We start from the raw sequence: 21,865 nt of genomic DNA, 5'->3' as shown, positions 1-21,865 counted from the left end.
ACGATGAACTGCTCCAGTACCACCTGGTTGATGATTCCCTCGGCGTCGCAGTTGTTGGCCCTCAACCAACCGCCAGCAGGCGGCCCGGAGTTGCTGGCCAAACGCAAACGGCCGGCCGACTTCCTCCAAACGCAAAGCGCGGAAGCGCTGCCGTTGTTGATTGGGGGTGCGCCCCACATGCTGGTGGACGGCCCAGCGAAGGTCCGTGTAGGCCAGCCGGCGGTCGGCGGGGAGCTGTAGCGCGGCCAGCTGCTCCTCTCCCGTTAGTAGGGGGAGAAGGTGCGCCGCACGCTGTTCCACCGGCCACCCCGAGGTCTCTGCTACCCGCTCAAAGAGCATGAGGAAGGCCTCGGGGTCGTCCTGCGGGGGGTCCATCTTCGTTAGGGTGAGGGGGGAAGGGCCCACGGTGGTGGAGTTGGTGGACCCCGCCGACGCGAGGAGGTGCCGGAACGCCTGTCGATCTTCCTGCTGAGCCAACACCAGGGCCTCGAACCGCTGTTCCTTCTCCTTCCGGAGGGCGACTAGCGCCTGGTGCTGGCTTTGCTGGGCCGTGGCGAGGGCATGGACCAGGTCAGCGAAAGGGGAGGACTCCATGGGGCTGTTCTGCTTCTGTGCTCCAAATTCCCAGGTTTCAGCACCACTGTAGCAGTTCGTATGGGGGGTGGAGCACAGAAGGACGGCAGGCCAGAACTGAGTTCACAAAACTCTTTTATTTTCACTGCAAATTTTACTCTCTCAGCCACACACGCATGCACACACTCAAGCCGTCTGGTTGGGGAGAGAGCTCCCTCTGCTCTCGCTCTTTAAATAGGGCACGGTCACTGGGGAAGACACACAAACACATTAATTAACATCAGGTGCAGTGATTCTGCCACTTACCTTCCCTGACTCCAGTCATAGACCAATGCTTGACCACACCCCCGCTGCCACAGGGGGAAACTGGAGCACACCCACGCAGAACATGCAAACTCCGCACAGAAAGGCCTTCACCGGCCACAAGGCTCGAACCCGGACCTTCTTGCTGTGAGGCGACAGTGCTAACCACTACACCACCCTGCCACACTTACTTTCTTATCTATCTATCTATCTATCTATCTATCTATCTATCTATCTATCTATCTATCTATCTATCTATCTATCTATCTATCCATCCATCCATCCATCCTTTTATTCATGAAATGGCTGCACAGTGGTCCTGTCCCACTTTATCTAACACTGTCAGGTTGAGTGCTGTACATCAAATTTTCATAAACCTTTGACACAGTTTCATGCTCATTGTTTTTTATTTGTAATACACTGACAGTATAAATGCATTTAAAAGCAAAACGTTTCTCATTACATCATAAGTGACAGAATTATCAACCTTATGACACTAAAATAGATTAACACTTGCTGAATAGATTACCTTAAGGTCCCAGGAGTCAAACAACTTGAAAAACTTGAGCCACAGGACAATTTCTGTGATGACACACCTATCATAACCTTTTGTTTCACATCCGGTAAACATTCAACAACAGCAACAACGATGATGACGACAATTTGAGCTTGTGATTTGCTGAAAAAAATGAACCCTGTACAGAAATATTCAGATCTTTTTTTTTTACAGCCTTGTATCAGTGATATACAGTAAATGTACAGTAAATGCTTCCATGCGCCACCTACAGGTAGAAGGATGTAACTGGATCATTACACATGGTGAAATCTGAATAACAGATAGCTGTGGATGAATCCAACAGCATTGGATGGAAATACATCAGTGTGATCACTAACACACCCACCGTCCTGAGACTCCCAGCTTGTGAACCCTGAACATCATTTCCCCCCATAATGAATGTCATTAGACCCACTGATGACGTGCGTGTGGGTTATTTATAGCCGAAGAGCTGGTTAATATTAGATGAGAAGCTGAGCGTGAAATATAAATGGAACTCCTCAGTAATGGAGAGGAAGTGACTTTCAATACAAATAGTGACGTCACACAGACCTGCACGTGAGGCTGAGAAAGAACAGAATAATTTCCTGGATAATAATAGTAATAATCCTGTTGAGTGTTTATATTATGAATCAGTTTTAACAATTACACTCATTTTATTAATGTGACCACTATTTAAAAAAAATCATAATAGGTCCTCTTCTTTCTTTCTTTCTTTCTTTGATCAGTGAAAGCTTTGTGCCCCCATTTTTTTAAAAGAGGAGCTGAAGGCAAATTTTTTTACTATCAAAATTCTATTCACAGTAGTGCTTGAAAGTTTGTGAACCCTTTAGAATTTTCTATATTTCTGCATAAATATGACCTAAAACATCAGATTTTCACACAAGTCCTAAAAGTAGATAAAGAGAACCCAGTTAAACAAATGAGACAAAAATATTATACTTGGTCATTTATTTATTGAGGAAAATGATCCAATATTACATATCTGTGAGTGGCAAAAATATGTGAACCTCTAGGATTAGCAGTTAATTTGAAGGTGAAATTAGAGTCAGGTGTTTTCAATCAATGGGATGACAATCAGGTGTGAGTGGGCACCCTGTTTTATTTAAAGAACAGGGATCTATCAAAGTCTGATCTTCACAACACATGTTTGTGGAAGTGTATCATGGCACAAACAAAGGAGATTTCTGAGGACCTCAGAAAAAGCGTTGTTGATGCTCATCAGGCTGGAAAAAGGTACAAAACCATCTCTAAAGAGTTTGGACTCCACCAATCCACAGTCAGACAGATTGTGTACAAATGGAGGAAATTCAAGACCATTGTTACCCTCCCCAGGAGTGGTCGACCAACAAAGATCACTCCAAGAGCCAGGCGTGTAATAGTTGGCGAGGTCACAAAGGACCCCAGGGTATCTTTTAAGCAACTGAAGGCCTCTCTTACATTGGCTAATGTGAATGTTCATCATTGCTGCTCATCTGCAGTTTGCTAAAGATCACATGGACAAACCAGAAGGCTATTGGAAAAATGTTTTGTGGATGGATGAGACCAAAATAGAAATTTTTAGTTTAAATGAGAAGCGTTATGTTTGGAGAAAGGAAAACACTACATTCCAGCATAAGAACCTTATCCCATCTGTGAAACATGGTGGTGGTAGTATCATGGTTTGGGCCTGTTTTGCTGCATCTGGGCCAGGACGGCTTGCCATCATTGATGGAACAATGAGTTCTGAATTATACCAGCGCATTCTAAAGGAAAATGTCAGGACATCTGTCCATGAACTGAATCTCAAGAGAAGGTGGGTCATGCAGCAAGACAATGATCCTAAGCACACAAGTCATTCTACCAAAGAATGGTTAAAGAAGAATAAAGTTAATGTTTTGGAATGGCCAAGTCAAAGTCCTGACCTTAATCCAATGGAAATGTTGTGGAAGGACCTGAAGCGAGCAGTTCATGTGAGGAAACCCACCAACATCCCAGAGTTGAAGCTGTTCTGTACAGAGGAACGGGCTAAAATTCCTCCAAGCCGGTGTGCAGGACTGATCAACAGTTACCGCAAACGTTTAGTTCCAGTTATTGCTGCACAAGGGGGTCACACCAGATACTGAAAGCAAAGGTTCACATACTTTTGCCACTCACAGATATGTAATATTGGATCATTTTCCTCAATAAATAAATGACCAAGTATAATATTTTTGTCTCATTTGTTTAACTGGGTTCTCTTGATCTACTTTTAGGACTTGTGTGAAAATCTGATGATGTTTGAGGTCATATTTATGCAGAAATATAGAAAATTCTAAAGGGTTCACAAACTTTCAAGCACCACTGTATCTAACCGCATTGAGAAAGGTGCGAGTTTCTCAAAGCCGTACTTTTTACACACTTGTGCGAAGAGCTCGTGTGGCGTCACCACGCCTTTTTTGGTCCCCTGGATTTCATTGAGCAGCTGACACATAGCCAGCGTGAGAAACCGGGTCTCGGTAACCGCACCTGCAAAGGATCCTGAGGTAAAAAAAAAAAAAATTATATATGTGGCACACTTGTGTTTTTCCTGTTCGGCTAACTCCGATATTAGCAAGTTGTTCACGATACCAGTTAGCACAGTGCTTAAAGAGTGAACAGACGAAGAATAGAAATGAATAAGGATATTTCTGAGAGTTCCATAAATTTCACGTTTTTATTGTTATGGTATTCACCTCCTCAGAAATTCAAATTAACTGCTAATCCTAGAGGTTCACATACTTTTGCCACTCACAGATATGTAATATTGGATCATTTTCCTCAATAAATAAATGACCAAGTATAATATTTTTGTCTCATTTGTTTAACTGGGTTCTCTTTATCTACTTGTAGGACTTGTGTGAAAATCTGATGATGTTTTAGGTCATATTTATGCAGAATTATAGAAAATTCTAAAGGGTTCACAAACTTTCAAGCACCACTATATCTCATTTTATTAAATATCGGAAAGCATTTCTGATCGCTATGTTGTCACTGCTATAGCAAGTTATGTGTGTTTGAAATATGCTCTGTAATATATCAGTCCGTATGTCAAAGCGATGGCCATAAACGAGATTCGTTGAGACCTGTGCGAGACATCGTAGGATGGAAGTAAAACGTACAGCGGAAATCAAAGTGACCAATATCTGCCAACGTTGTCAAAAGACGCGCATGCCCTCTTTCCAATGCTGATGTAATCAAGCCGGAAGTTTTGTTTGTTCTAATAGCAATCAGGAAAGTTTGAAAAAAGTCGGCAGTAATCGTCATTTAAACTCGTTTTTGTGCAATATTTAGTTTGGAAAACAGTTTTCAAAATGGCGGCGCTGACACCTGGCTGACACTTCACGTTTCGAAGTCTCGCATAAGTCTCGTGACGATCGCGCGGATAAGCGACACCTGCCGTGGACCAAACGAACTAAATTCAACATGGCTAAAAACCGAATAGGCCGATAAGTATAATATTTAATTGCGATTAGTTGCCAATACGAGTCACAATATAAGGTTACTAAAACCAAAAACGTAACTGAATAACATGTTAATTAAGAAATAAAGCAAGTTTAAAAATGACTTCAGTTCTCCTTTAAATCCCCCAGTTTCATGTGCTTCCTCTGAGACATGTGAAACGAGCTTGTGTCACCGGGTATAACACACTCAGAGGAAAGTGCTATCTACCCCCTTCCACATGAATGCACTCACAGATGCCTGTGATTGCCTGGTGTCACTGTGACACCTGAGAGTACGGCCAATTTTAGACTCCTGGATGATTAATGGCTCAGATGGTTGTAACATCACCAGGATTCTAACTTGTGATCTCCAGATAACAGGGTGAACGCTTTTCCGTTGCCTCAGTGTTAATAAAACTTATTCAGTAATGGCTAAACCTTCACTAAATCATCATTTATACATGATATATGATTTAGTAATGCTAGTATTGACTAAAACTCAGAAAATTATTATTAATTTCTGATTTAGTAATGTTGGGAAAATAAACCATTGTTTATGATTTAGTAATGCTCAAAGTGGCTAAACCTTAGCTAAATTGTTGCACATTTGTTATGTAGTAATGTTAATACTGGTTATGTTATATTTTATTATTTAGTTAATAGTTGCAAAACCTGAGCTAATGTATAATTTATGTATACGTGAGTGTTGTTGGTTGTAGAAACACTTTAGCAGAACTGTAATTTGTTTATAATTTAGCATTGTTAGTAGTGGCTTTAGACAAATTATTGTTGTTATTATTATTATTTTTTTAACCCAATCTTTCCTTAATCTCTCCATCGCTTTCAGCATTGGGTAAGTAAATACATAAAGAGTAGATAGATAGATAGATAGATAGATAGATAGATAGATAGATAGATAGATAGATAGATAGATAGATAGATAGATATCACTTATAGATAGATAGATAGATAGATAGATAGATAGATAGATAGATAGATAGATGGATGGATGGATGGATGGATGGATGGATGGATGGATAGATAGATAGATAGATAGATAGATAGATAGATAGATAGATAGATAGATATCACTTATAGATAGATAGATAGATAGATAGATAGATAGATAGATAGATAGATAGATAGATAGATAGATAGATATCACTTATAGATAGATAGATAGATAGATAGATAGATAGATAGATAGATAGATAGATAGATAGATAGATGGATGGATGGATAGATAGATAGATAGATAGATAGATAGATAGATAGATAGATAGATAGATAGATAGATAGATAGATAGATAGATATCACTTATAGATAGATAGATAGATAGATAGATAGATAGATAGATAGATAGATAGATAGATAGATAGATATCACTTATAGATAGATAGATAGATAGATAGATAGATAGATAGATAGATAGATAGATAGATATCACTTAGATAGATAGATAGATAGATAGATAGATAGATAGATAGATAGATAGATAGATAGATAGATAGATAGATGGATGGATGGATGGATGGATGGATGGATAGATAGATAGATAGATAGATAGATAGATAGATAGATAGATAGATATCACTTATAGATAGATAGATAGATAGATAGATAGATAGATAGATAGATAGATAGATAGATAGATAGATAGATATCACTTATAGATAGATAGATAGATAGATAGATAGATAGATAGATAGATAGATAGATAGATAGATAGATATCACTTATAGATAGATAGATAGATAGATAGATAGATAGATAGATAGATAGATAGATAGATAGATATCACTTATAGATAGATAGATAGATAGATAGATAGATAGATAGATAGATAGATAGATATCACTTATAGATAGATAGATAGATAGATAGATAGATAGATAGATAGATAGATAGATAGATAGATAGATGGATGGATGGATAGATAGATAGATAGATAGATAGATAGATAGATAGATAGATAGATATCACTTATAGATAGATAGATAGATAGACAGACAGACAGACAGACAGACAGACAGACAGATAGATAGATAGATAGATAGATAGATAGATAGATAGATAGATAGATAGATAGATAGATAGAGCACACTTAGAGATAGATAGATAGATAGATAGATAGATAGATAGATAGATAGATAGATAGATAGATAGATAGATATCACTTATAGATAGATAGATAGATAGATAGATAGACAGACAGACAGACAGACAGACAGACAGATAGATAGATAGATAGATAGATAGATAGATAGATAGATAGATAGATAATCACTTATAGATAGATAGATAGATAGATAGATAGATAGATAGATAGATAGATAGATAGATAGATAGATAGATATCACTTATAGATAGATAGATAGATAGATAGATAGATAGATAGATAGATAGATAGATGGATGGATGGATGGATGGATGGATGGATAGATAGATAGATAGATAGATAGATAGATAGATAGATAGATAGATATCACTTATAGATAGATAGATAGATAGATAGATAGATAGATAGATAGATAGATAGATAGATAGATAGATAGATATCACTTATAGATAGATAGATAGATAGATAGATAGATAGATAGATAGATAGATAGATAGATAGATAGATAGATAGATAGATAGATATCACTTATAGATAGATAGATAGATAGATAGATAGATAGATAGATAGATAGATAGATAGATAGATAGATGGATGGATGGATGGATGGATAGATAGATAGATAGATAGATAGATAGATAGATAGATAGATAGATATCACTTATAGATAGATAGATAGATAGACAGACAGACAGACAGACAGATAGATAGATAGATAGATAGATAGATAGATAGATAGATAGATAGATAGATAGATAGATAGAGCACACTTAGAGATAGATAGATAGATAGATAGATAGATAGATAGATAGATAGATAGATAGATAGATAGATAGATAGATATCACTTATAGATAGATAGATAGATAGATAGATAGATAGATAGATAGATAGATAGATAGATAGACAGACAGACAGACAGACAGACAGACAGATAGATAGATAGATAGATAGATAGATAGATAGATAGATAGATAGATAGATAATCACTTATAGATAGATAGATAGATAGATAGATAGATAGATAGATAGATAGATAGATAGATAGATAGATAGATAGATAGATAGATAGATATCACTTATAGATAGATAGATAGATAGATAGATAGATAGATAGATAGATGGATGGATGGATGGATGGATGGATGGATGGATGGATGGATAGATAGATAGATAGATAGATAGATAGATAGATAGATAGATAGATAGATATCACTTATAGATAGATAGATAGATAGATAGATAGATAGATAGATAGATAGATAGATAGATATCACTTATAGATAGATAGATAGATAGATAGATAGATAGATAGATAGATAGATAGATAGATAGATAGATATCACTTATAGATAGATAGATAGATAGATAGATAGATAGATAGATAGATAGATAGATAGATAGATAGATATCACTTATAGATAGATAGATAGATAGATAGATAGATAGATAGATAGATAGATAGATAGATAGATAGATAGATGGATGGATGGATGGATGGATGGATGGATGGATGGATGGATGGATAGATAGATAGATAGATAGATAGATATCACTTATAGATAGATAGATAGATAGATAGATAGATAGATAGATAGATAGATAGATAGATAGATAGATAGATAGATATCACTTATAGATAGATAGATAGATAGATAGATAGATAGATAGATAGATAGATAGATAGATAGATAGATAGATAGATAGATATCACTTATAGATAGATAGATAGATAGATAGATAGATAGATAGATAGATAGATAGATAGATAGATAGATAGATAGATAGATATCACTTATAGATAGATAGATAGATAGATAGATAGATAGATAGATAGATAGATAGATAGATGGATGGATGGATGGATGGATGGATAGATAGATAGATAGATAGATAGATAGATAGATAGATAGATAGATAGATAGATAGATAGATATCACTTATAGATAGATAGATAGATAGATAGATAGATAGATAGATAGATAGATAGATAGACAGACAGACAGACAGACAGACAGACAGATAGATAGATAGATAGATAGATAGATAGATAGATAGACAGACAGACAGACAGACAGACAGACAGACAGATAGATAGATAGATAGATAGATAGATAGATAGATAGATAGATAATCACTTATAGATAGATAGATAGATAGATAGATAGATAGATAGATAGATAGATAGATAGATAGATAGATAGATAGATAGATAGATAGATATCACTTATAGATAGATAGATAGATAGATAGATAGATAGATAGATAGATAGATGGATGGATGGATGGATGGATGGATGGATGGATAGATAGATAGATAGATAGATAGATAGATAGATAGATAGATAGATAGATATCACTTATAGATAGATAGATAGATAGATAGATAGATAGATAGATAGATAGATAGATAGATAGATAGATAGATATCACTTATAGATAGATAGATAGATAGATAGATAGATAGATAGATAGATAGATAGATAGATAGATAGATAGATAGATATCACTTATAGATAGATAGATAGATAGATAGATAGATAGATAGATAGATAGATGGATGGATGGATGGATGGATAGATAGATAGATAGATAGATAGATAGATAGATAGATAGATAGATATCACTTATAGATAGATAGATAGATAGATAGACAGACAGACAGACAGACAGACAGACAGACAGATAGATAGATAGATAGATAGATAGATAGATAGATAGATAGATAGATAGATAGAGCACACTTAGAGATAGATAGATAGATAGATAGATAGATAGATAGATAGATAGATAGATAGATAGATAGATAGATAGATATCACTTATAGATAGATAGATAGATAGATAGATAGATAGATAGATAGATAGATAGATAGATAGACAGACAGACAGACAGACAGATAGATAGATAGATAGATAGATAGATAGATAGATAGATAGATAGATAGATAGATAATCACTTATAGATAGATAGATAGATAGATAGATAGATAGATAGATAGATAGATAGATAGATAGATAGATAGATAGATAGATAGATAGATAGATAGATAGATATCACTTATAGATAGATAGATAGATAGATAGATAGATAGATAGATAGATAGATAGATGGATGGATGGATGGATGGATGGATGGATAGATAGATAGATAGATAGATAGATAGATAGATAGATAGATAGATAGATAGATAGATAGATAGATAGATAGATAGATATCACTTATAGATAGATAGATAGATAGATAGATAGATAGATAGATAGATAGATAGATAGATAGATAGATAGATATCACTTATAGATAGATAGATAGATAGATAGATAGATAGATAGATAGATAGATAGATAGATAGATAGATAGATAGATAGATATCACTTATAGATAGATAGATAGATAGATAGATAGATAGATAGATAGATAGATCTCTCTCTCTCTCTCCCTTTATGCCACAGTTGTTTGTGTGTTTTTCTCATCATGCCGCTTGCACGCGCGCAGTTCTAAAGCGGTGCAGAATGCGGAAGCGCGCGCTCAGTGTGGTGGTTGCAGTGCGCGCGCTGGGTGAGTGTGCGCAGCAGCTGGAATTAAGCGCGGTCATGGCTGTAACGGCGCGCGCGCTGGCGGTGCAGATGTGGTCGGTGGTCTCGTACCTGAGCAGCTCTGAGCTGGTGGCCGGGTTCCAGCGCGCCTGCGGCTTGTTTCCGCTCCCACGCGCCTCTCAGGAACGCTTCCGACCCGGCAGCACGAAAATCCACAGCGGCACCGTGAACGGCACGTCACCGCCGGCTCAGGACGGCGAGCACGCGGCCAACGCACTCAAACACCACGTGAGTATCCACTACAGAGAGTCATAATAATAATACATCTGAATATTCATAGAGCACAGAGAATACTCAGACAGACAGACAGACAGACAGACAGTCCAGGTGAGGCGAGTTGAGAAATCACTGTGGACTGGATTATCCCGCTCTGCGGGTTTGCGCAGGTGTGAGCTCACATCTGGGCGGCTGACAGGTGTAAAGGTTTAGCTGAGCATGCTAAAGCAGGAGCAGGTAACTGAAAAGGGGGAAAAAACTTTAATTATCTTTAGTTATATGAGAATGAAAACCATGTGAACATGCTGTGCACGTGAAAGTGACATCAGACACCAGAATCAGAATCAGAACCAGGTTTACTGGCCCACCATGTTGACTCACACAAGGAATTTGGTTCTGTAGTTGGTGTCTCTAGTGATACAGGGGAGAGCAAAGTGTCATTATGTATAAGTTATGTTTATGTAATTATATATCTGTGAAGAAACTCAGTCGTCCAGGTACATAGTAATCTGTGGTTGGTTGAAGAGAGCAACTGGACTTGCTTGACGATTTTTGAAAACGTTTCGCCTCTCCTCCGAAAGGCTTCCTCAGTTCTGTCTGACTACTCGGGAGTATCCAGTATTTATTCTCTCATGGATCATCATAGAATCCGAATCAGAATGCATTGTGGGCGGCTGATAAGATGTCATAGACACCCACCTCTGTTCAGTGATGGTCGTTCCAGGTTGACAAAAATGAACGATCCTCTCTGGCTAAGATGTCTGCCAGTTTTCTGGAAGTCCTTTCATACTCCCGCACCAGTCGAAGGGAACTCATCCCAACATGCGTAGAAACATATCTGTGAAGAAACTCAGTCATCCAGGTACATAGTAATCTGTGGTTGGTTGAAGAGAGCAACTGGACTTGCTTGACGATTCTTGAAAACGTTTCGCCTCTCATCCGAAAGGCTTCCTCAGTTCTGTCTGACTGCTAGGGAGTATCCAGTATTTATTCTCTCATGGATCAATACTAATTAAAACAATGTACAGGGCGGCGGTTACAATTATAGACACCTTATCGATCTTTTGGCCGTTGTGAAAGTAGAATACTCATCTCATCTCATTATCTCTAGCCGCTTTATCCTTCTACAGGGTCGCAGGCAAGCTGGAGCCTATCCCAGCTGACTACGGGCGAAAGGTGGGGTACACCCTGGACAAGTCGCCAGGTCATCACAGGGCTGACACATAGACACAGACAACCATTCACACTCACATTCACACCTACGGTCAATTTAGAGTCACCAGTTAACCTAACCTGCATGTCTTTGGACTGTGGGGGAAACCGGAGCACCCGGAGGAAACCCACGCGGACACGGGGAGAACATGCAAACTCCACACAGAAAGGCCCTCGCCGGCCACGGGGCTCGAACCCAGACCTTCTTGCTGTGAGGCGACAGCGCTAACCACTACACCACCGTGCCACCAAAGTAGAATACTTTCAATACGTAAATTGTGCATGAATAATTACTTCTATATAATGAACTTCTACTGGAAAAAAATGAGTTGATTCCTGATTACTTAGTGTATCAGATCACGTGACACCATTCCACAATTATCAACACCTTTGTCCACAGTTATCGACACTGTTCCACAATTATCAACACCCAGATGATTATTTATTTTTTTAAAAAATTTAAATCAGTATGTGGTATTAAGTTAAAAAAACAGTTTTTATTCAAAATTTGTTTTCTGTAGACTCCTATTTAGTACAAAATATATTTTCTATAAATATATGGATGTCGGTGTTTACGTAAATGAGGAATTAATTCTAATGTTTGTAAACAAATGAACTGATGATGTTTAACCTGCGTCAGAAAATCTTTTTGTTCCACTTTCTCAGTATTTTCCTAGATCACATTTTGTTAATCATTCGTTGTTGTTTGTATTAATTTCCAGTTTTGTAGTTTAACAATAAACGTCTACAGGGAATTGGGATTGTAACCGCATGAACATCCAGGTCAAAGGTCGCATCTCATTCCTCAAACCAAAATATAAAATGTCTACTGATATTGTAATATGTGGTCGATATTTACAACAAACTCATCTCATCTCATTATCTGTAGCCGCTTTATCCTTCTACAGGGTCGCAGGCAAGCTGGAGCCTATCCCAGCTGACTATGGGCGAAAGGCGGGGTACACCCTGGACAAGTCGCCAGGTCATCACAGGGCTGACACATAGACACAGACAACCATTCACACTCACATTCACACCTACGCTCAATTTAGAGTCACCAGTTAACCTAACCTGCATGTCTTTGGACTGTGGGGGAAACCGGAGCACCCGGAGGAAACCCACGCGGACACGGGGAGAACATGCAAACTCCGCACAGAAAGGCCCTCGCCGGCCACGGGGCTCGAACCCAGGACCTTCTTGCTGTGAGGCGACAGCGCTAACCACTACACCACCGTGCTGCCATTTACAACAAACTGAAAAAAATATTTTCTGCATAGAATAGAAAAATCTGAATATTTCAAGCATGTAATTTTTTATATGCTAGGAATTTAATTCTAGTCGAATTCTATTGATTGTAATCGGATTCCAAATACTCGATAAACATTCCATTCTGTTATGAATCAGAAAAAAATTATTATAAATCACAGCACTTTTATTATTTTTTTAAAAGTACTTCATCTACTTCAACAATGTTACACAATTGGTGGTGAAAGTGATCACTATTATCGACACCTCACGTGATTTCTCAAACGCGCGTTTAGATACAAAATGCCGCCTGTCAAATGAAAGAATAAGAAACAAACTAGGTTTCGACAAGGAGATCATGAAATATGGGTGAATTTGATCAGTAAAAACATCTCCATGATCTTTCCACCATGCTTACCTGCGATGATAATGCCCGGGTTTTCCGAAAAATTGATGATCGTGATGAAAAAATTCCATCTCGGGTAACGAGCTGTGTCATCAGATGACAAGATTAAAGGCTGAGGAGGGTCTTCCAGTTGATTAATTAACCAATAATAACTGTTGTAACTGAAACTCACCTTTGTAAATTTTTTTTTATTGGTAAATCTGGAAAGGTTTTGATAATTATGCACTGTCGATAATTGCACATTCCATAATATAATAATATACAATCTACAATAAGTAGTATAACTATGATACACAATATGCATAATATACAATACCTATATTATACACAATATCTAACTGTAATCAAAATATCTATAATTTATCTATCTAATAAACACTATAATATACAATATCTATATTATGCATTAGAAATATCTATAATGAAATAATATTGGCTGGCGTTGAGTGGTATATCAGATATATTCCATTCAGCTAGCATGATATTGAACAAGAACATGCAAAGTTCTTGTTTGTTCCGTTGAGAAGAAGAAGCTTCACCAGGTGGATTGATGGAAGCGGAGTTCTAAAACCCCGCATACAGAGTTTCACGAGCACCCCGGCCCACTTATCTCCTCCATGTCCCATAGAGCGCCGCTCATCCAACTGAAATTTCCTTCAGAAAACTTCCCATGTTCGTGAAATTGAGTGAAAAGGTATCTGGAGTGAACCGCCTGATGGTAAGCAGTTCTTCTCTGGTGAAAGTGATTGGGTTTGAATTGTTGGACGTACAGAGAATAAAAAACAAACAAACAAACAAAAAGCTAGAGAGCTGCCGTCTGTGGCGCCATCTTGAAAGGCACGTGAATAAAATGTGATGTCATGTAGAAAAACACGTGTGAGAATGAAAAGTGCGTGAAACATAAACGTGGAGTGTGTTAAAGTCACCTGAAGTCATCTGTGTGAGCTCTGTGTAAAGGCCTCTGCATGCTCTTGCGACAAGGCTTTCGCAGATAGCTTTTCGCAGACAGTTGTAATTTATCGTTGAGCGGGGAGTAATAGGCGTGCGCGATGTTATTCACCGCCACAACGCAAGGGGGCGCGAAGTCGCTAGGAGTAGTTGGTGGGTGTGGTTAGTGGAGTGTTTATCCTCCGGTTACTTATAATGACTAGAACTTTTTTTTTAATATAATGACTAGAACTGGAGTCGTATAGATATACGTACTTCCTCAATCAACCGCTCTTCATGCTGCTCCATCTTCGCTCGTGTTTTTAAAAATGCCGGTCGTGAAAACAAACCAAACCGGGAAAGTAGGGAAGCGGAAGTGCGTGTACAGCGGATGTAGAGTGGACCAATCAGAGCCCTCTTGTCTGCGGCGCTGTCTGCGAGGCTTCTGCGGTGGTCACAATTTTTAGGAGGTGCGCGCAGAGCGTCTGCGAAGGTGGGGGGGCTACGCAGACACTGTCTGCGACGCTATCTGCGAGGACTGGGTTGTCAGCATAAATTGGCCTTAAGGCTGTGCTCTTTGGGTGAGAGGTTTACATACTGGATTAGTGTTATTCTTCAAAAAACCAGGACTCACTTCTCAACTTCTCAGCTCCATGAGCTTTAGGCTACGTTTACATTAGACCGTATCTGTCTCGTTTTCTTCGCGGATGCACTGTCCGTTTACATTAAACCGCCTGGAAACGCCGGGAAACGGGAATCCGCCAGGGTCCACGTATTCAATCCAGATCGTGTCAGCTCCGGTGCTGTGTAAACATTGAGAATACGCGGATACGCTGTGCTGAGCTCTAGCTGGCGTCTCATTGGACAACGTCACTGTGACATCCACCTTCCTGATTCGCTGGCGTTGGTCATGTGACGCGACTGCTGAAAAACGGCGCGGACTTCCGCCTTGTATCACCTTTCATTAAAGAGTATAAAAGTATGAAAATACTGCAAATACTGATGCAAATACTGCCCATTGTGTAGTTATGATTGTCTTTAGGCTTGCCATCCTTCCACTTGCAAGTGGTAAAGTGATATGCGCTGGGATCACACACACAGCGGCTCAGTTCCGAATCACAGCTTGTTCACTTCACTCGCGCGCTCTGTGAGCTGCGCAAGGCCGGAGTGCGCACCCTCCAGAGGGCACTCGCTGTTCAGGGCGGAGTGATTTGGAGCGCAGGATGCCTGCGGAGCCGAGCGTATCCGTGTATTGGTGTTGCTGTGTGCACGCGAATCGTGTATTGGTGTTGCTGTGTGCACACTAATCGTTTTTAAAACGTTAATCTGATGATCCACTGATACGGTCTAATGTAAACATGGGCTTAGTCTCACAGCTACTTCACTCTGGGAAATAATCCATCCATTATCTGTAGCCGTTTATCCTGTTTTACAGGGTTGCGGGCAAACTGGATCCTATCCCAGCTGACTATGGGCGAGAGGCGGGGTACACCCTGGACAAGTCGCCAGGTCATTGCAGGGCTTCTGGGAAATAATGTCAAGAAGAATTTTTAAAATGAATGAGAAATGAGCACATCTGTTTACACTGAGTGGGTAAATGTGACACACTGTATATGACTGTGTATGTCACATATCTGTCTGGCTCTTTAGATCGTGTTACAGTCTTAGAAACAAAAAAGTTACTCAGCTGAACATTTCCTTGTTCCTGGGACAGTCCCATCATACTTAAAATGAAGGGCATACAGTGCCTTGCAAAAGTATTCATCCCCCTTGGTGTTTGTCCTGTTTTGTCGCATTACAAGCTGGAATTAAAATGGATTTTTGTAGTGTTAGCACCATTTGATTTACACAACATGCCTACCACTTTAAAGGTGAAAATGTTGTTTTATTGTAACACAAATAATAATTAAGATGAAAAAACAGAAATCTGGAGTGTGCATAGGTATTCACCCCTTTTCGTATGAAACCCCTAAATAAGAGCCGGTCCAACCAGTTCACTTCATAAGCCACATAATTAGTTGATTAAGATCCACCTGTGTGCAATCAAAGTGTCACATGATCTGTCACATGATGTCTGTATAAATCAACCTGTTCTGGAAGGACCCCGACTCTGCAACACTACTAAGCAAGCAACATGAAAACCAAGGAGCCTCCAAACAGGTCAGAGACAAAATTGTGGAGAAGTATAGAACAGGGTTGGGTTATAAAAAATATCCCAAACTTTGAATATCCCACAAAGCACCATTAAATCCATTATAGCAAAATGGAAAGAACATGGCACCACTACAAACCTGACAAGAGAAGGCCACCCACCAAAACTCACAGACCGGGCAAGGAGGGCATTAATCAGAGATGCAACAAAGACACCAAAGATAACACTGAAGGAGCTGCAAAGATCCACAGCGGAGATCGGAGTTTCTGTCCATAGGACCACTTTAAGCCGTACACTCCACAGAGTGGGGCTTTATGGAAGAGTGGGCAGAAAAAAAAAATCATTGCTTAAGAAAACACGTTTGGAGTTTGCCCAACAGCATGTGCAGACTCCCCAAACACATGGAAGAAGATTCTCTGGTCAAAGGAGACTAAAATTGATCTTTTTGGACACCATGTGTGGCACAAACCCAAGACCCTGAGAACATCATTCCTACAGTGAAGCATGGTGGTGGCAGCATCATGCTGTGGGGATGTTTTTCATCTGCAGGGACAGGAAAGCTGGTCAGGACTGAAGGAAAGATGGATGGCACTAAATACAGAGCAATTCTGGAGGAAAACCTGTTTGAGTCAGTCAGAGGTTTGAGACTGGGACGAAGGTTCACATTCCAGCAGAACAATGACCCTAAACGTACTGCTAAAGCTACACTGGAGTGGTTTAAAGGGAAACATTTAAATGTCTTGGAATGGCCTAATCAAAGCCCAGACCTCAATCCAACTGAGAATCTGTGGCATAACTTGAAGATTGCTGTACACCAACGCAACCCATCTAACTTGAAGGAGTTGGAACAGTTTTGCCTTGAGGAATGGGCAACAATCCCAGTGGCTAGATGTGCTAAGCTAATAGAGACATACCCCAAGAGACTTGCAGCTGTAATTGCAGCAAATGTGGCGCAACAAAGGATTGACTTTGGGGGGTGAATACCTATGCACACTCCAGATTTCTGTTTTTTCATCTTAATTATTGTTTGTGTCACAATAAAACAACAATTTTCACCTTTAAAGTGGTAGGCATGTTGTGTAAATCAAATGGCGCTCACCTTCCAGAAATCCATTTTAATTCCAGCTTGGAATGCAACAAAACAGGACAAACACCAAGGGGGATGAATACTTTTGCAGGACACTGTATAATAAACATTAGCTAGCTAGCACTGGTCTGACTGGGATTCCCAGCCAGCAAGACAATCCACAATGTGTTCCTGAAGGTAATGCGGCATGTGAGGTAAATAAGTATTCTTGCAAGACACTGTATAGTGTACTTTTAAATCTTGATGCAAACTAGTTCTGGACAATTTTTGGACCATTGTTTATTTTTAAGAGTACGTTATATCCACATTTCCAGGTGTACAATATAAAATACAAAAAGTGGACCCTTAAAAGCATCACAGCAACAGGTACATGTTGTAGTACTGTCATTTTTCTAAGCACGTACCTTTAGATTGGGTGATATAATTACTGCGGTATTCAGGCTGTGCTCAGTAAATACCTACAGCCAGAATGTTGAAACATGGGCTGTACATAATGTGGAATGGAAAAACATATTTTCTGAAGTGGAAATAGGAATATGGTGAATAGAAATAGTGAAGAACAAGGAATGTGTTCAAGACCGTCACTGTCAAGTCCACTGGCCTCGTTACTGCATTGTGCCACTGATTACGCTGAAGAAGCGATTCCTTCTTTGGCTAAATTTTGCAAACAACACAAAGCACATCTGAAGACAACATAAACACTGCTTTCACAAATGCTCAGTTGAGACTAAATGCCAAGTCCAAATCAATACAATCTGTCTAACCTGATTCTCTCTGCAGGCCGTTAGGATGCAGTATGAGGTGAGGAACTGGCCACTCTACTTCCTCTTTGTGGTTTCTGCAACTCTGGGAAATGAAGTGTTCTATATCTCCTTTCTGCCCTTCATTCACTGGAACCTGGATCCCTTCCTGTGCCGCCGCCTCGTCAACATGTGGGCTGTGAGAGACAGAAACACAAAGACAAATTTAATATATACAATACTACACAAATGAATGCAATTACATATGCTGTATACTTATATCCAAATGGTATAGTGTAGGTGATTATTACTATCCCTCTGTAGGTGGTGATGAATAAAAGGTCAGGTCATTATTACTCTGTCTGTTGATGATGTTTAACAGGACGTTATTATTATTCTGTCTCTGTGTAGATGTTGATGTTTAATAGGACAAGTGATTATTACTCTATATATGGAGGTGGTGATGTACAATAGGGCAGGTGATTATTACTCTGTGTAGATGTTGATATATAATCAGACAGATGATTATTACTCTCTCTGTAGGTGGTGATGTATATTAGGATGGGTGACTGTTACTCTCAGTGTAGATGTTAATATATAATCAGACAGGTGATTATTACTCTCTGTGGGTGGTGATGTATAATCAGACAGGTGATTATTACTCTATATATGGAGGTGGTGATGTATAATATGACGGGTGATTATTACACTCTGTGTAGATGTTGATATATATAATCAGACAGGTGATTATTACTCTCTTTGTTGGTGGTGATGTATAATAGGGCAGGTGATTATTACTTTCTCTGTGGGTGGTGATGTATAATAGGATGGGTGATTATTACTTTCTCTGTGGGTGGTGATGTATAATAGGACGGGTGATTATTACTCTCTCTGTGGGTGGTGATGTATAATCAGACAGGTGATTATTACTCTCTGTGTGGGTGGTGATGTATAATAGGACGGGTGATTATTACTCTGTGTGGGTGGTGATGTATAATAAGACGGGTGATTATTACTCTCTGTGTGGGTGGTGATGTATAATAGGACGGGTGATTATTACTCTCTCTGTGGGTGGTGATGTATAATAGGACAGGTGATTATTACTCTCTCTGTGGGTGGTGATGTGTAATAGGACGGGTGATTATTACTCTCTCTGTGGGTGGTGATGTATCATGGGACGGGTGATTATTACTCTCTCTGTAAGTAGTGATGTATAATGGGACGGGTGATTATTACTCTCTTTGTGTGGATGGTGATGTATAACAGGACGGATGATTATTACTCTCTCTGTGTGGGTGGTGATGTATAATGGGACGGGTGATTATTACTCTCTCTGTAGGTGGTGATGTATAATAGGACGGATGATTATTACTCTCTCTGTGTGGGTGGTGATGTATAAGAGGACGGGTGATTATTACTCTCTCTGTAGGTGGTGATGTATAATAGGACGGATGATTATTACTCTCTCTGTGTGGGTGGTGATGTATAATAGGACGGGTGATTATTACTCTCTCTCTGTAGGTGGTGATGTATAATAGGACGGGTGATTATTACTCTCTCTGTGTGTGTGGTGATGTATAATAGGACGGGTGATTATTACTCTCTGTGTGGGTGGTGATGTATCATGGGACGGGTGATTATTACTCTCTGTGTGGGTGGTGATGTATCATGGGACGGGTGATTATTACTCTCTCTGTAAGTAGTGATGTATAATGGGACGGGTGATTATTACTCTCTCTGTAAGTAGTGATGTATAATGGGACGGGTGATTATTACTCTCTCTGTGTGGATGGTGATGTATAACAGGACGGGTGATTATTACTCTCTCTGTGTGGGTGGTGATGTATAATGGGACGGGTGATTATTACTCTCTCTGTAGGTGGTGATGTATAATAGGATGGGTGATTATTACTCTCTCTGTAGGTGGTGATGTATAATGGGATGGGTGATTATTACTTTCTCTGTAGGTGGTGATGTATAATAGGACGGGTGATTATTACTCTCTCTGTGGGTGGTGATGTATAATAGGACGGGTGATTATTACTCTCTCTGTGGGTGGTGATGTATAATAGGACGGGTGATTATTACTGTCTCTGTGGGTGGTGATGTATAATAGGACGGGTGATTATTACTCTCTCTGTAGGTGGTGATGTATAATAGGACGGGTGATTATTACTCTCTCTGTGTGGGTGGTGATGTATAATAGGACGGGTGATTATTACTCTCTCTCTGTAGGTGGTGATGTATAATAGGACGGGTGATTATTACTCTCTCTGTAGGTGGTGATGTATAATAGGACGGGTGATTATTACTCTCTCTGTAGGTGGTGATGTATAATAGGACGGGTGATTATTACTCTCTCTGTAAGTAGTGATGTATAATGGGACGGGTGATTATTACTCTCTCTGTGTGGATGGTGATGTATAACAGGACGGATGATTATTACTCTCTCTGTGTGGGTGGTGATGTATAATGGGACGGGTGATTATTACTCTCTCTGTAGGTGGTGATGTATAATAGGACGGGTGATTATTACTCTCTCTGTAGGTGGTGATGTATAATAGGACGGGTGATTATTACTCTCTCTGTAGGTGGTGATGTATAATAGGACGGGTGATTATTACTCTCTCTGTAGGTGGTGATGTATAATAGGACGGGTGATTATTACTCTCTCTGTAGGTGGTGATGTATAATAGGATGGGTGATTATTACTCTCTCTGTAGGTGGTGATGTATAATAGGACGGGTGATTATTACTCTCTCTGTAGGTGGTGATGTATAATAGGACGGGTGATTATTACTCTCTCTGTAGGTGGTGATGTATAATAGGACGGGTGATTATTACTCTCTCTGTAGGTGGTGATGTATAATAGGATGGGTGATTATTACTCTCTGTGTGGGTGGTGATGTATAATAGGACGGGTGATTATTACTCTCTCTGTAGGTGGTGATGTATAATAGGACGGGTGATTATTACTCTCTCTGTAGGTGGTGATGTATAATAGGATGGGTGATTATTACTCTCTGTGTGGGTGGTGATGTATAATGCAGGGATGTGATTTTTCCGCGAATTCGCGGAATTCCGCTTTTTTCACCTCAAAACTTGAAAAAAAAATGTTTTCGATTTTTCCCTCAAATCCACATTCGTATCCTATTCGTTCCGACTTTGTTTGAAAGATGGCAGCCTCGGATTTGCATCTTTACGCCTCGATCACGGAGGCTGCCATCTTTCAACTCTTTGTTTGAAGCGAGCGCATTCATTGGTTGTTACAGAGCGATGGGCCAATCATGTAC

The 21,865-nt window shown here is 39.3% G+C and overlaps 1 protein-coding gene across 1 annotated transcript in view; it reads left to right on the top strand.

Moving 5' to 3' along the window:
• Window positions 1-10,517: 10,517 nt before the first annotated feature.
• The window catches only part of sgpp2 (sphingosine-1-phosphate phosphatase 2), an 18,508-nt gene continuing 7,160 nt past the window's right edge, over window positions 10,518-21,865 (top strand). The window contains exons 1-2 of the mRNA XM_060943353.1: window positions 10,518-10,815; window positions 18,613-18,771. Of these exons, the coding sequence (XP_060799336.1) occupies window positions 10,585-10,815; window positions 18,613-18,771 (390 nt within the window). The 5' untranslated portion in view covers window positions 10,518-10,584. The remainder of the gene's footprint in view (window positions 10,816-18,612; window positions 18,772-21,865) is intronic.

This window comes from Neoarius graeffei, chromosome 16 (assembly GCF_027579695.1).
Source record: "Neoarius graeffei isolate fNeoGra1 chromosome 16, fNeoGra1.pri, whole genome shotgun sequence".
Classification (NCBI taxonomy): Eukaryota; Metazoa; Chordata; class Actinopteri; order Siluriformes; family Ariidae; genus Neoarius; species Neoarius graeffei.
The sequence above is the reverse complement of the archived record's forward strand: the minus strand, read 5'-3'. Positions and strand labels throughout refer to the sequence as shown.